The 14281-nt window shown below is 47.1% G+C and overlaps 1 protein-coding gene across 1 annotated transcript in view; it reads right to left on the bottom strand.

Moving 5' to 3' along the window:
- LOC135506583 (receptor-type tyrosine-protein phosphatase delta-like) overlaps nucleotides 1-14281 on the bottom strand; it is a 354431-nt gene that overhangs the window by 163840 nt on the left and 176310 nt on the right. Inside the window, exon 9 of the mRNA XM_064925920.1 lies at nucleotides 2113-2223. Within this exon, the coding sequence (XP_064781992.1) occupies nucleotides 2113-2223 (111 nt within the window). The remainder of the gene's footprint in view (nucleotides 1-2112; nucleotides 2224-14281) is intronic.

Below are 14281 nucleotides of genomic sequence, written 5' to 3'. Positions count from 1 at the left end.
CAGGCTGTTTCAGAAGGTGTGTAGTCCTGCCTGGCCCAACCCTGACAGGCTGTTTCAGAAGGTGTGTAGACCTACCTGGCCCAACCCTGACAGGCTGTTTTAGAAGGTGTGTAGTCCTGCCTGGCCCAACCCTGACAGGCTGTTTCAGAAGGTGTGTAGTCCTGCCTGGCCCAACCCTGACAGGCTGTTTCAGAAGGTGTGTAGCCCAACCCTGACAGGCTGTTTCAGAAGGTGTGTAGTCCTGCCTGGCCCAACCCTGACAGGCTGTTTCAGAAGGTGTGTAGTCCTACTTGGCCCAACCCTGACAGGCTGTTTCAGAAGGTGTGTAGTCCTACCTGGCCCAACCCTGACAGGCTGTTTCAGAAGGTGTGTAGTCCTACCTGGCCCAACCCTGACAGGCTGTTTCAGAAGGTGTGTAGACCTACCTGGCCCAACCCTGACAGGCTGTTTCAGAAGGTGTGTAGACCTACCTGGCCCAACCCTGACAGGCTGTTTCAGAAGGTGTGTAGACCTACCTGGCCCAACCCTGACAGGCTGTTTCAGAAGGTGTGTAGTCCTACCTGGCCCAACCCTGACAGGTTGTTTTAGAAGGTGTGTAGTCCTACCTGGCCCAACCCTGACAGGTTGTTTTAGAAGGTGTGTAGTCCTACCTGGCCCAACCCTGACAGGCTGTTTTAGAAGGTGTGTAGCCCTACCTGGCCCAACCCTGACAGGCTGTTTCAGAAGGTGTGTAGTCCTACCTGGCCCAACCCTGACAGGCTGTTTCAGAAGGTGTGTAGTCCTACCTGGCCCAACCCTGACAGGCTGTTTCAGAAGGTGTGTAGTCCTACCTGGCCCAACCCTGACAGGCTGTTTCAGAAGGTGTATAGTCTCAGAATTACATCAGAGTATCGCTGACCTGTAGGTTGACTCTGTGTGTGAATATCTCTGTATCTAGATGAGTTGCCAGATTGGGTGTTTATCCTGTACCTCTGATGTATAGGTTAGCAGGGGGGTGGATATCTCTGTATCTAGATGAGTTGCCAGATTGGGTGTTTATCCTGTACCTCTGACGTATAGGTTAGCGGGGGGGGGGGTGGATATCTCTGTATCTAGATGAGTTGCCAGATTGGTGTTTATCCTGTACCTCTGACGTATAGGTTAGCGGGGGGTGGATATCTCTGTATCTAGATGAGTTGCCAGATTGGGTGTTTATCCTGTACCTCTGACATATAGGTTAGCGGGGGGTGGATATCTCTGTATCTAGATGAGTTGCCAGATTGGGTGTTTATCCTGTACCTCTGGTGTATAGGTTAGCGGGGGGTGAATATCTCTGTATCTAGATGAGTTGCCAGATTGGGTGTTTATCCTGTACCTCTGACATATAGGTTAGCGGGGGGTGGATATCTCTGTATCTAGATGAGTTGCCAGATTGGGTGTTTATCCTGTACCTCTGACGTATAGGTTAGCGGGGGGTGGATATCTCTGTATCTAGATGAGTTGCCAGATTGGGTGTTTATCCTGTACCTCTGACGTATAGGTTAGCGGGGGGTGGATATCTCTGTATCTAGATGAGTTGCCAGATTGGGTGTTTATCCTGTACCTCTGACGTATAGGTTAGCGGGGGTGGATATCTCTGTATCTAGATGAGTTGCCAGATTGGGTGTTTATCCTGTACCTCTGACGTATAGGTTAGCGGGGGTGGATATCTCTGTATCTAGATGAGTTGCCAGATTGGGTGTTTATCCTGTACCTCTGACGTATAGGTTAGCGGGGGGTGGATATCTCTGTATCTAGATGAGTTGCCAGATTGGGTGTTTATCCTGTACCTCTGATGTATAGGTTAGCGGGGGGTGAATATCTCTGTATCTAGATGAGTTGCCAGATTGGGTGTTTATCCTGTACCTCTGATGTATAGGTTAGCGGGGGGTGGATATCTCTGTATCTAGATGAGTTGCCAGATTGGGTGTTTATTCTGTACCTCTGACGTATAGGTTAGCGGGGGGTGAATATCTCTGTATCTAGATGAGTTGCCAGATTGGGTGTTTATTCTGTACCTCTGACGTATAGGTTAGCGGGGGGTGGATATCTCTGTATCTAGATGAGTTGCCAGATTGGGTGTTTATTCTGTACCTCTGACGTATAGGTTAGCGGGGGTGGAGTAGCGGGTTCCATCGCTGTTGGTGGCAACACATTCATATTTCCCCTGGTCCTGTTCCTCACTCAACTCTATCTGGAGGGCACCTGGAGGAAGGAGAGGAGGGGGGGAGAGAGAGGGAGGGACAGATAGATAGACAGATAGAGAAAGAGAGAGAGAGAGAGAAAAAAAGAGACAGAGCGAGGGTGACAGGGGGAGGAAGGGGGAGGGACAGATAGAGAGAGAGAGAGAGAGAGAGAGAGAGAGAGAGAGAGAGAGAGAAAGAGGGGAGGGAGGAATATATATATATAGACAGAGAGAGAGAGAGAGAGATTGAGAGATGGGGTGAGAGAGATAGAGGGAGAGAGAGAGTGGGAGAGAGGAAGAGAGAGAGAGGGGGAGATATATATATATATATATATAGAGAGAGAGAGAGAGGGAGAGATATATATAGAGAGATAGAGTGGGAGAGATAGAGAGGGAGAGATAGAGGGGGAGATAGAGGGAGAGATTGAGAGACGGGGTGAGAGAGAGAGAGAGAGAGAGAGAGAGAGAGGGGGAGAGAGACAGCGGGAGAGAGAGACAGAGAGAGACAGAGAGAGACAGAGAGAGCGAGAGAGAGAGGGAGAGGGAGAGAGAGAGAGGAAGAGAGAGGAGAGAGAGAGAGAGAGAGAGAGAGAGAGAGAGAGAGAGAGAGAGAGAGAGAGAGAGAGAGAGAGGAGAGAGAGCGAGAGAGAGGGAGAGGGAGAGAGGAAGAGAGAGAGAGGAAGAGAGAGGAGAGAGAGAGAGAGAGAGAGGCGAGAAAGAAAATTCATAAAAAGTAGGATATTATAGAGTTGTGTTCCTATACCTCATGGGAAGATGACTTGGGTATAATTAAAGCACAGCCAAAATAAGCTGGATCGTATAAGGGACACAAAACATTTTGTTATCTTTATGGGGAGTTGATCTTCCTAAAAAAATAAAAAAATAAAATGTTTTCAGCCTCTTGAAAATAATAAGAAAAAAAACTGAAAGAAATGTCTGAAAAAGGTTTGACAAGCAGCGACGAAAACTCTCTTGCTAAAAATTGAAAGGCAGTTTTATTAGGGAAATCAAAAGTCAAACGTGACTGAAACATTGCCATGGCAATACGAGATCCCCCCCCCCCCGTCCCCGTCCCCGTCCACCCAACAGAATCCACCAATGGGATCAGGAGTGTGATGTCACAGTAACCCCCCTCCCCCAGCCAATAAAAAAAAACCCGTTAAGACATCAACCATCCTCCAATGAGGTCACAGGACCAAAACACCAACGGTTAGGCCCCGCCCTGAAGACGGACGGATTAGAGCCGTTTTCTTTCTCCCTGGAAAAAGACAAAAGTGTCAAAAAAGACAATCAATACCCAATAAGAAAAATAGGAGGGAGAGAGGAGGAGGAGGGCGTGAAGACTAAATGCACCCGGAAAAACTTTATCAAAAAAGTGGTTGTTTGGGGGCTTTTCAATGTCAGTGGGGGTTAAAGAAGAGATAGAAGACGTCCAAATACAGGAGTGTGTGTGTGTGTGTGTGTGTGTGTGTGTGTGTGTGTGTGTGTGTGTGTGTGTGTGTGTGTGTGTGTGTGTGTGTGTGTGTGTGTGTGTGTGTGTGTGTGAACTGTCACCATCTTGATTTTAAGTGCTGAGCAGAACAGTTGGGAGTAAAATAAGACTGAATGCGTGTTCCATTATGGCCCCCTATTCCCTACATAGTCCATTATGGCCCCCTATTCCCTAAATAGTCCACTATGGCCTCCTATTCCCTAAATAGTCCACTATGGCCTCCTATTCCCTAAATAGTCCACTATGGCCCCCTATTCCCTACATAGTCCACTATGGCCCCCTAATCCCTACATAGTCCACTATGGCCTCCTATTCCCTATATATAGTCCCATATGGCCTCTATTCCCTATATATAGTCCCATATGGCCTCTATTCCCTATATATAGTCCCATATGGCCTCTATTCCCTATATATAGTCCCATATGGCCTCTATTCCCTATATATAGTCTCATATGGCCTCTATTCCCTATATATAGTCCCATATGGCCTCTATTCCCTATATATAGTCCCATATGGCCTCTATTCCCTATATATAGTCCCATATGGCCTCTATTCCCTATATATAGTCCCATATGGCCTCTATTCCCTATATAGTCCCATATGGCCTCTATTCCCTATATATAGTCCCATATTGGCCCCTATTCCCAATATAGTCCCATTGGGGCTCTGGTCAAAACTGGGAATAGTTTGCCCTTTGGAACGTTGCCTGAGTCGTTTGGTTGGACGAAAATAGACAAAGGCGTCAGGAGGATTGTGGTGAGGTCAGGAGTTCAAGACTCCGTCAAGACCCCCCCCACAAAAAAAAGTGAATGAAGAAAAAATAAATCAGAAGGACCAGGAAGTGAAAAAGAAGAGACTTGTCTTCTTAGAATCAGATACATCATGACATCATCACAACTTAGAACCACGTCATGACACAACCAGGAAATGACAGCAATACAATACTATGGAAACCAAAGCAGACAGTGGAGCAAGCTGATAGGATGAAGGGAGTAGGGGAGACCAGGAAGGGGTTTAGGTTATATAACAGGTTAATTAGGATGAAGGGAGTAGGGGAGACCAGGAAGGGGTTTAGGTTATATAACAGGTTAATTAGGATGAAGGGAGTAGGGGAGACCAGGAAGGGGTTTAGGTTATATAACAGGTTAATTAGGATGAAGGGAGTAGGGGAGACCAGGAAGGGGTTTAGGTTATATAACAGGTTAATTAGGATGAAGGGAGTAGGGGAGACCAGGAAGGGGTTTAGGTTATATAACAGGTTAATTAGGATGAAGGGAGTAGGGGAGACCAGGAAGGGGTTTAGGTTATATAACAGGTTAATTAGGATGAAGGGAGTAGGGGAGACCAGGAAGGGGTTTAGGTTATATAACAGGTTAATTAGGATGAAGGGAGTAGGGGAGACCAGGAAGGGGTTTAGGTTATATAACAGGTTAATTAGGATGAAGGGAGTAGGGGAGACCAGGAAGGGGTTTAGGTTATATAACAGGTTAATTAGGATGAAGGGAGTAGGGGAGACCAGGAAGGGGTTTAGGTTATATAACAGGTTAATTAGGATGAAGGGAGTAGGGGAGACCAGGAAGGGGTTTAGGTTATATAACAGGTTAATTAGGATGAAGGGAGTAGGGGAGACCAGGAAGGGGTTTAGGTTATATAACAGGTTAATTAGGATGAAGGGAGTAGGGGAGACCAGGAAGGGGTTTAGGTTATATAACAGGTTAATTAGGATGAAGGGAGTAGGGGAGACCAGGAAGGGGTTTAGGTTATATAACAGGTTAATTAGGATGAAGGGAGTAGGGGAGACCAGGAAGGGGTTTAGGTTATATAACAGGTTAATTAGGATGAAGGGAGTAGGGGAGACCAGGAAGGGGTTTAGGTTATATAACAGGTTAATTAGGATGAAGTGAGTAGGGGAGACCAGGAAGGGGTTTAGGTTATATAACAGGTTAATTAGGATGAAGGGAGTAGGGGAGACCAGGAAGGGGTTTAGGTTATATAACAGGTTAATTAGGATGAAGGGAGTAGGGGAGACCAGGAAGGGGTTTAGGTTATATAACAGGTTAATTAGGATGAAGGGAGTAGGGGAGACCAGGAAGGGGTTTAGGTTATATAACAGGTTAATTAGGATGAAGGGAGTAGGGGAGACCAGGAAGGGGTTTAGGTTATATAACAGGTTAATTAGGATGAAGGGAGTAGGGGAGACCAGGAAGGGGTTTAGGTTATATAACAGGTTAATTAGGATGAAGGGAGGAGGGGAGACCAGGAAGGGGTTTAGGTTATATAACAGGTTAATTAGGATGAAGGGAGTAGGGGAGACCAGGAAGGGGTTTAGGTTATATAACAGGTTAATTAGGATGAAGGGAGTAGGGGAGACCAGGAAGGGGTGTAGGTTATATAACAGGTTAATTAGGATGAAGGGAGTAGGGGAGACCACGAAGGGGTTTAGGTTATATAACAGGTTAATTAGGATGAAGGGAGTAGGGGAGACCAGGAAGGGGTTTAGGTTATATAACAGGTTAATTAGGATGAAGGGAGGAGGGGAGACCAGGAAGGGGTTTAGGTTATATAACAGGTTAATTAGGATGAAGGGAGTAGGGAAGACCAGGAAGGGGTTTAGGTTATATAACAGGTTAATTAGGATGAAGGGAGTAGGGGAGACCAGGAAGGGGTTTAGGTTATATAACAGGTTAATTAGGATGAAGGGAGTAGGGGAGACCACGAAGGGGTTTAGGTTATATAACAGGTTAATTAGGATGAAGGGAGTAGGGGAGGCCAGGAAGGGGTTTAGGTTATATAACAGGTTAATTAGAATGAAGGGAGTAGGGTAGACCAGGAAGGGGTTTAGGTTATATAACAGGTTAATTAGGATGAAGGGAGTAGGGGAGACCAGGAAGGGGTTTAGGTTATATAACAGGTTAATTAGGATGAAGGGAGTAGGGGAGACCAGGAAGGGGTTTAGGTTATATAACAGGTTAATTAGGATGAAGTGAGTAGGGGAGACCAGGAAGGGGTTTAGGTTATATAACAGGTTAATTAGGATGAAGGGAGTAGGGGAGACCAGGAAGGGGTTTAGGTTATATAACAGGTTAATTAGGATGAAGGGAGTAGGGGAGACCAGGAAGGGGTTTAGGTTATATAACAGGTTAATTAGGATGAAGGGAGTAGGGGAGACCAGGAAGGGGTTTAGGTTATATAACAGGTTAATTAGGATGAAGTGAGTAGGGGAGACCAGGAAGGGGTTTAGGTTATATAACAGGTTAATTAGGATGAAGTGAGTAGGGGAGACCAGGAAGGGGTTTAGGTTATATAACAGGTTAATTAGGATGAAGGGAGTAGGGGAGACCAGGAAGGGGTTTAGGTTATATAACAGGTTAATTAGGATGAAGGGAGTTGGGGAGACCATGAAGGGGTTTAGGTTATATAACAGGTTAATTAGGATGAAGGGAGTAGGGGAGACCAGGAAGGGGTTTAGGTTATATAACAGGTTAATTAGGATGAAGGGAGGAGGGGAGACCAGGAAGGGGTTTAGGTTATATAACAGGTTAATTAGGATGAAGGGAGTAGGGGAGACCAGGAAGGGGTTTAGGTTATATAACAGGTTAATTAGGATGAAGTGAGTAGGGGAGACCAGGAAGGGGTTTAGGTTATATAACAGGTTAATTAGGATGAAGGGAGTAGGGGAGACCAGGAAGGGGTTTAGGTTATATAACAGGTTAATTAGGATGAAGGGAGTAGGGGAGACCAGGAAGGGGTTTAGGTTATATAACAGGTTAATTAGGATGAAGGGAGTAGGGGAGACCAGGAAGGGGTTTAGGTTATATAACAGGTTAATTAGGATGAAGGGAGGAGGGGAGACCAGGAAGGGGTTTAGGGTCATAGAACATGTCACACAATGACAAGGAAGCGATTGATGGGCACTTTGAGTTTCATAGTTTCAACGACCGGAACAACGATGGTGGAAATGGAAAAGAGGGACGAGGTCTGTTATCTCTGAATGTGACTCAAATGGCACCTGATTCTCTACACTGTGCATTATATTTTCCCATACACGGCTCATAAGGTTCTGGTCAAAAAGTAGTGCACTATTATAGGGAATACTAGTGCCATTTGGGAAACAGCCTGGTTCTGTGGCGGTCCTCCCAGACAATCGTCTCTTACCTCTTATAGGCGTGCCACCTGATTGGTCAATGAATGCAAATCAGATTAGAGAAGAAGAAGAAATGTTAGTTGGTGGGGAGGAAGAGGAAGACAGAAGGAGAGGAAGAGAGGGAAGTGGTTGGCTTTGAGAAGAGAAGAATCACATTAGATACTCACAATTATCAGGTCAATAAAGGAGAGAGAGAGATGGAGAGACAGACAGAGATAGACAGAGAGAGAGACAAAGTGAGAGAGAGAGAGAGAGACAAAGTGAGAGAGAGAGAGAGAGAGACAGAGAGAGAGAGAGAGATAGAGATAGAGAGAGAGAGGAGAGAGAGATAGAGGAGAGAGAGAGAGAGAGGAGAGAGAGAGAGAGAGCTACAAATATAGATTATTGCAAGTGCTCTGTGTAGTTGTTGTCCATAGGGGAGAATCCATAGGGTCTGGACTGGGTTGGTATCTGGACTGGGTTGGTGTCTGGACTGGGTTGGTATCTGGACTGGGTTGGTATCTGGACTGGGTTGGTATCTGGACTGGGTTGATATCTGGACTGGGTTGATATCTGGACTGGGTTGGTATCTGGACTGGGTTGGTATCTGGACTGGGTTGATATCTGGACTGGGTTGGTATCTGGACTGGGTTGGTATCTGGACTGGGTTGGTATCTGGACTGGGTTGGTATCTGGACTGGGTTGGTGTCTGGACTGGGTTGGTATCTGGACTGGGTTGGTATCTGGACTGGGTTGATGTCTGGACTGGGTTGATATTTGGACTGGGTTGGTGTCTGGACTGGGTTGATATCTGAACTGGGTTGGTATCTGGACTGGGTTGGTATCTGGACTGGGTTGGTATCTGGACTGGGTTGGTGTCTGGACTGGGTTGGTATCTGGACTGGGTTGGTATCTGGACTGGGTTGGTATCTGGACTGGGTTGGTATCTGGACTGGGTTGGTGTCTGGACTGGGTTGGTATCTGGACTGGGTTGGTATCTGGACTGGGTTGATGTCTGGACTGGGTTGATATTTGGACTGGGTTGGTGTCTGGACTGGGTTGATATCTGAACTGGGTTGGTATCTGGACTGGGTTGGTATCTGGACTGGGTTGGTATCTGGACTGGGTTGGTGTCTGGACTGGATTGGTATCTGAACTGGGTTGGTGTCTGGACTGGGTTGGTGTCTGGACTGGATTGGTATCTGAACTGGGTTGGTGTCTGGACTGGGTTGGTGTCTGGACTGGGTTGGTGTCTGGACTGGGTTGGTGTCTGGACTGGGTTGGTATCTGGACTGGGTTGGTGTCTGGACTGGGTTGGTGTCTGGACTGGGTTGGTGTCTGGACTGGGTTGGTATCTGGACTGGGTTGAAATCTGGACTGGGTTGATGTCTGGACTGGGTTGGTGTCTGGACTGGGTTGGTGTCTGGACTGGGTTGGTGTCTGCACTGGGTTGATATCTGGACTGGGTTGGTATCTGGACTGGGTTGGTATCTGGACTGGGTTGGTGTCTGGACTGGGTTGGTGTCTGGACTGGGTTGGTATCTGGACTGGGTTGGTATCTGGACTGGGTTGGTATCTGGACTGGGTTGGTGTCTGGACTGGGTTGGTATCTTGACTGGGTTGGTGTCTGGACTGGGTTGGTGTCTGGACTGGGTTGGTGTCTGGACTGGGTTGGTATCTGGACTGGGTTGGTATCTGGACTGGGTTGGTGTCTGGACTGGGTTGGTGTCTGGACTGGGTTGGTATCTGAACTGGGTTGATGTCTGGACTGGGTTGATGTCAGGACTGGGTTGGTATCTGGACTGGGTTGGTATCTGGACTGGGTTGGTGTCTGGACTGGGTTGGTATCTGGACTGGGTTGATGTCTGGACTGGGTTGATGTCAGGACTGGGTTGGTATCTGGACTGGGTTGGTATCTGGACTGGGTTGGTATCTGGACTGGGTTGGTGTCTGGACTGGGTTGGTGTCTGGACTGGGTTGGTGTCTAGACTGGGTTGGTATCTGGACTGGGTTGGTATCTGGACTGGGTTGGTATCTGGACTGGGTTGGTATCTGGACTGGGTTGGTGTCTGGACTGGGTTGGTGTCTAGACTGGGTTGGTATCTGGACTGGGTTGGTATCTGGACTGGGTTGGTATCTGGACTGGGTTGGTGTCTGGACTGGGTTGGTGTCTAGACTGGGTTGGTATCTGGACTGGGTTGGTATCTGGACTGGGTTGGTATCTGGACTGGGTTGGTGTCTGGACTGGGTTGGTATCTGGACTGGGTTGGTATCTGGACTGGGTTGGTGTCTGGACTGGGTTGGTGTCTGGACTGGGTTGGTATCTGGACTGGGTTGGTATCTGGACTGGGTTGATATCTGGACTGGGTTGGTATCTGGACTGGGTTGGTATCTGGACTGGGTTGGTGTCTGGACTGGGTTGGTGTCTGGACTGGGTTGGTATCTGGACTGGGTTGGTATCTGGACTGGGTTGATGTCTGGACTGGGTTGGTATCTGGACTGGGTTGGTATCTGGACTGGGTTGGTATCTGGACTGGGTTGGTGTCTGGACTGGGTTGGTATCTGGACTGGGTTGGTGTCTGGACTGGGTTGGTGTCTGGACTGGGTTGGTATCTGGACTGGGTTGGTGTCTGGACTGGGTTGGTATCTGGACTGGGTTGGTGTCTGGACTGGGTTGGTATCTGGACTGGGTTGGTGTCTGGACTGGGTTGGTATCTGGACTGGGTTGGTATCTGGACTGGGTTGGTGTCTGGACTGGGTTGGTGTCTGGACTGGGTTGGTATCTGGACTGGGTTGGTATCTGGACTGGGTTGGTATCTGGACTGGGTTGGTGTCTGGACTGGGTTGGTATCTGGACTGGGTTGGTGTCTGGACTGGGTTGGTGTCTGGACTGGGTTAGTATCTGGACTGGGTTGGTGTCTGGACTGGGTTGGTATCTGGACTGGGTTGGTATCTAGACTGGTTTTTATTTGAGACAGTCATCTACAGTGGAGGGAGTATAGACAGGAAAACACTATACAGTGTTATGGGGGAGTGAGAGAATGAGTGAAGGAGAGAGAGATATATTAAGTGAGTGAGTGAAGGAGAGAGATATATCAAGTGAGTGAATGAGTGAAGGAGAGAGATATATATTAAGTGAGTGAAGGAGAGAGAGATATATTAAGTGAGTGAATGAGTGAAGGAGAGAGAGATATATTAAGTGAGTGAATGAGTGAAGGAGGGAGATATATTAAGTGAGTGAAGGAGAGAGAGATATATTAAGTGAGTGAATGAGTGAAGGAGAGAGAGATATATTAAGTGAGTGAATGAGTGAAGGAGAGAGAGATATATATTAAGTGAGTGAATGAGTGAAGGAGAGAGAGATATATTAAATGAGTGAAGGAGAGAGAGATATATTAAATGAGTGAATGAGTGAAGGAGAGAGAGATATATTAAATGAGTGAATGAGTGAAGGAAAGAGAGATATATATTAAGTGAGTGAATGAGTGAAGGAGAGAGAGATATATTAAGTGAGTGAAGGAGAGAGAGATATATTAAATGAGTGAATGAGTGAAGGAGAGAGAGATATATTAAGTGAGTGAATGAGTGAAGGAGATAGAGATATATTAAGTGAGTGAATGAGTGAAGGAGAGAGATATTAAGTTATGTGTGTTCATACTGTGCGTGTGTGTGCGTGTCTGTGTGTATCTAAGTGTGTGTGTGTGTGTGTGTATCTAAGTGTGTGTGACTACAGTGGTCATTCTCCACAACACATCAGCAATCAGTCAGTGTGTGAATACGGTGAGCAGTGAGCGAGCAGCATTAGTGTTCGGGTACAGACAGTGTTCTGATCCCAAATAACACCCTATTCCCTATCCAGTGCACTACTTTTGACCAGAGGGCCCTGATGTGTGTAGCACTACATAGGGAATAGGGAGCCACAAGGGACCACTGTGTGAGACAAAGGTAACAGCAGACAGGTGAGGGGGGGGGGGGGTAGCGATATCTGTCAGAGGTTAAAGCACTTACCAAAGGACTCTGTTGTTTAAGAGAGACACAGAGAGAAGAAGAAACAGCATAGACACAGCATTACAGTCCTTTTCATTAGAGACAGTTACACAACCTTGACTTAACCTTTCAACAACCAGCTGGCTGGTCAAATAGAGCGTAGAGACGAATAATGTCCAATAATCGGATAATGTAAACATGTATAACTTGAATAAATTGATTTACATTTCTGGTTAGCAGACAGACAAAAGTTGAAAAGTGAATAACAGCGATGTTATAATAGTAGTGAGATGTCTGACATACAGAGTAGGGGATAGAAATATAAGGGTTCTGAATAAGGAAGTGCCCGGGGCTGAGCCAGAGGTAGACAGAGAAGCCAGAGGGTCATAGTTCAAACAGAAGCCAGAGGGATTGTGGGTCCAGAGTCTGGCCCAAAGCAGAGGAGAGGAAGGGAGCAAAAAGTAGCTTTAAAAAGAAGTACAGGGAAATTCCAATTCTCTTCGTTGCGTTCCCATCAGGAAAATCTGGAAGTGGAGTTGGAATTTGGTTTACTTTTATGAATTGACCGGAATTGAGCCCAACCAATTAGAGGGCGAGGGAGCTAACACTGGAGGTTGGAGTCTCACACTACTGTGCCTATTCCACACTGAGAACAAACACAGCAGTTATTCTAATTGGTGGAAGCATCGTTTTGTAAAGGTTAACGCAGCAGGATCTTCATTGTCAGAAGGTAGACGCTCTGCTATCGTCTAGGTGCAGTGAGGCCTTTTAACATTGTTGTTGTTCTGGCTGCAACAATGAGGCTCACAATGAAAGTCCAGCTCAACGGATGACCTTGTAGAGGTCACGAATCAATACCTTTTTTAATGTATTTTTGTCAACAAAGTCGGCAGACTATGGGGCGGCAGTGTAGCCTAGTGGTTAGAGTGTAGAGGCGGCAGGGTAGCCTAGTGGTTAGAGTGTAGAGGCGGCAGGGCAGCCTAGTGGTTAGAGTGTAGAGGCGGCAGGGTAGCCTAGTGGTTAGAGTGTAGAGGCGGCAGGGTAGCCTAGTGGTTAGAGTGTAGAGGAGGCAGGGTAGCCTAGTGGTTAGAGTGTGGGGGCGGCAGGGTAGCCTAGTGGTTAGAGTGTAGAGGTGGCAGGGTAGCCTAGTGGTTAGAGTGTAGAGGAGGTAGGGTAGCCTAGTGGTTAGAGTGTAGAGGAGGCAGGGTAGCCTAGTGGTTAGAGGGTAGAGGCGGCAGGGTAGCCTAGTGGTTAGAGTGTAGAGGAGGCAGGGTAGCCTAGTGGTTAGAGTGTAGAGGAGGCAGGGTAGCCTAGTGGTTAGAGTGTAGGGGCGGCAGGGTAGCCTAGTGGTTAGAGTGTAGAGGCGGCAGGGTAGCCTAGTGGTTAGAGTGTAGAGGCGGCAGGGTAGCCTAGTGGTTAGAGTGTGGGGGCGGCAGGGTAGCCTAGTGGTTAGAGTGTAGAGGAGGCAGGGTAGCCTAGTGGTTAGAGTGTTGTGGCGGCAGGGTAGCCTAGTGGTTAGAGTGTAGGGGCGGCAGGGTAGCCTAGTGGTTAGAGCGTTGGACTAGTAACCGAAAGGTTGCAAGTTTGAATCCCCGAGCTGACAAGGTACAAATCTGTCGTTCTGTGCCTGAACAGGCAGTTAACCCACTGTTCCGAGGCTGAAAATAAGAATTTGTTCTTAACTGACTTGCCTGTTAAATAAAGGTAAAATAAAAAAATAAAAAGACTGGCCACAATTGAAGGAATCCAAGAAGAGTTGAGAAAATACAGCAGTCATCCAATCACAGCAGTGTTCTACACTGGAGAGGGAGGTGGTTCAGACCAATCACAGCAGTGTTCTACACTGGAGAGGGAGGTGGTTCAGACCAATCACAGCAGTGTTCTACACTGGAGAGGGAGGTGGTTCAGACCAATCACAGCAGTGTTCTACACTGGAGAGGGAGGTGGTTCAGACCAATCACAGCAGTGTTCTACACTGGAGAGGGAGGTGGTTCAGGCCAATCACAGCAGTGTTCTACACTGGAGAGGGAGGTGGTTCAGACAAGACGCAAACGTACCCTAAGTGTTTCAACACTTTCCATAGTAAAGGGGAGCTGCTCAGTCACTCCAAGTGTCTTATATCATTGCTTAGACCATGGCCTTGGGGTGAGCAGTTTGTTGTTAGATAAAGAGGTAAGTCTGTCACGATGGTGAGTGTGTCTGAAGACCCTCCAGGGTTTGGAGTAAAGCAGAGAGATTAGAGAAAGAGAAAAGCCTTGGACCAAGAACAAAAGGACAGGAGACAGAACAACCATACAACACAATAACTGACATCAACTCACAGGGAAAAAACAATAGAGAGAGAGAGAGGAGAAGAGGGGTATTTCAATAAAAAGAACAGGACACCAAACAAAAGAGGAGAAATAGGAAAAGGAGAAGAACAAACAAAAATAAAAGCAGTGAACAGAAGACTAGAAATAGAAGGGGAGCGGAGGAT

This window comes from Oncorhynchus masou, chromosome 20, assembly GCF_036934945.1.
Source record: "Oncorhynchus masou masou isolate Uvic2021 chromosome 20, UVic_Omas_1.1, whole genome shotgun sequence".
Lineage (NCBI taxonomy): Eukaryota > Metazoa > Chordata > Actinopteri > Salmoniformes > Salmonidae > Oncorhynchus > Oncorhynchus masou.
This window is presented reverse-complemented; position numbering and strand designations above follow the sequence as displayed.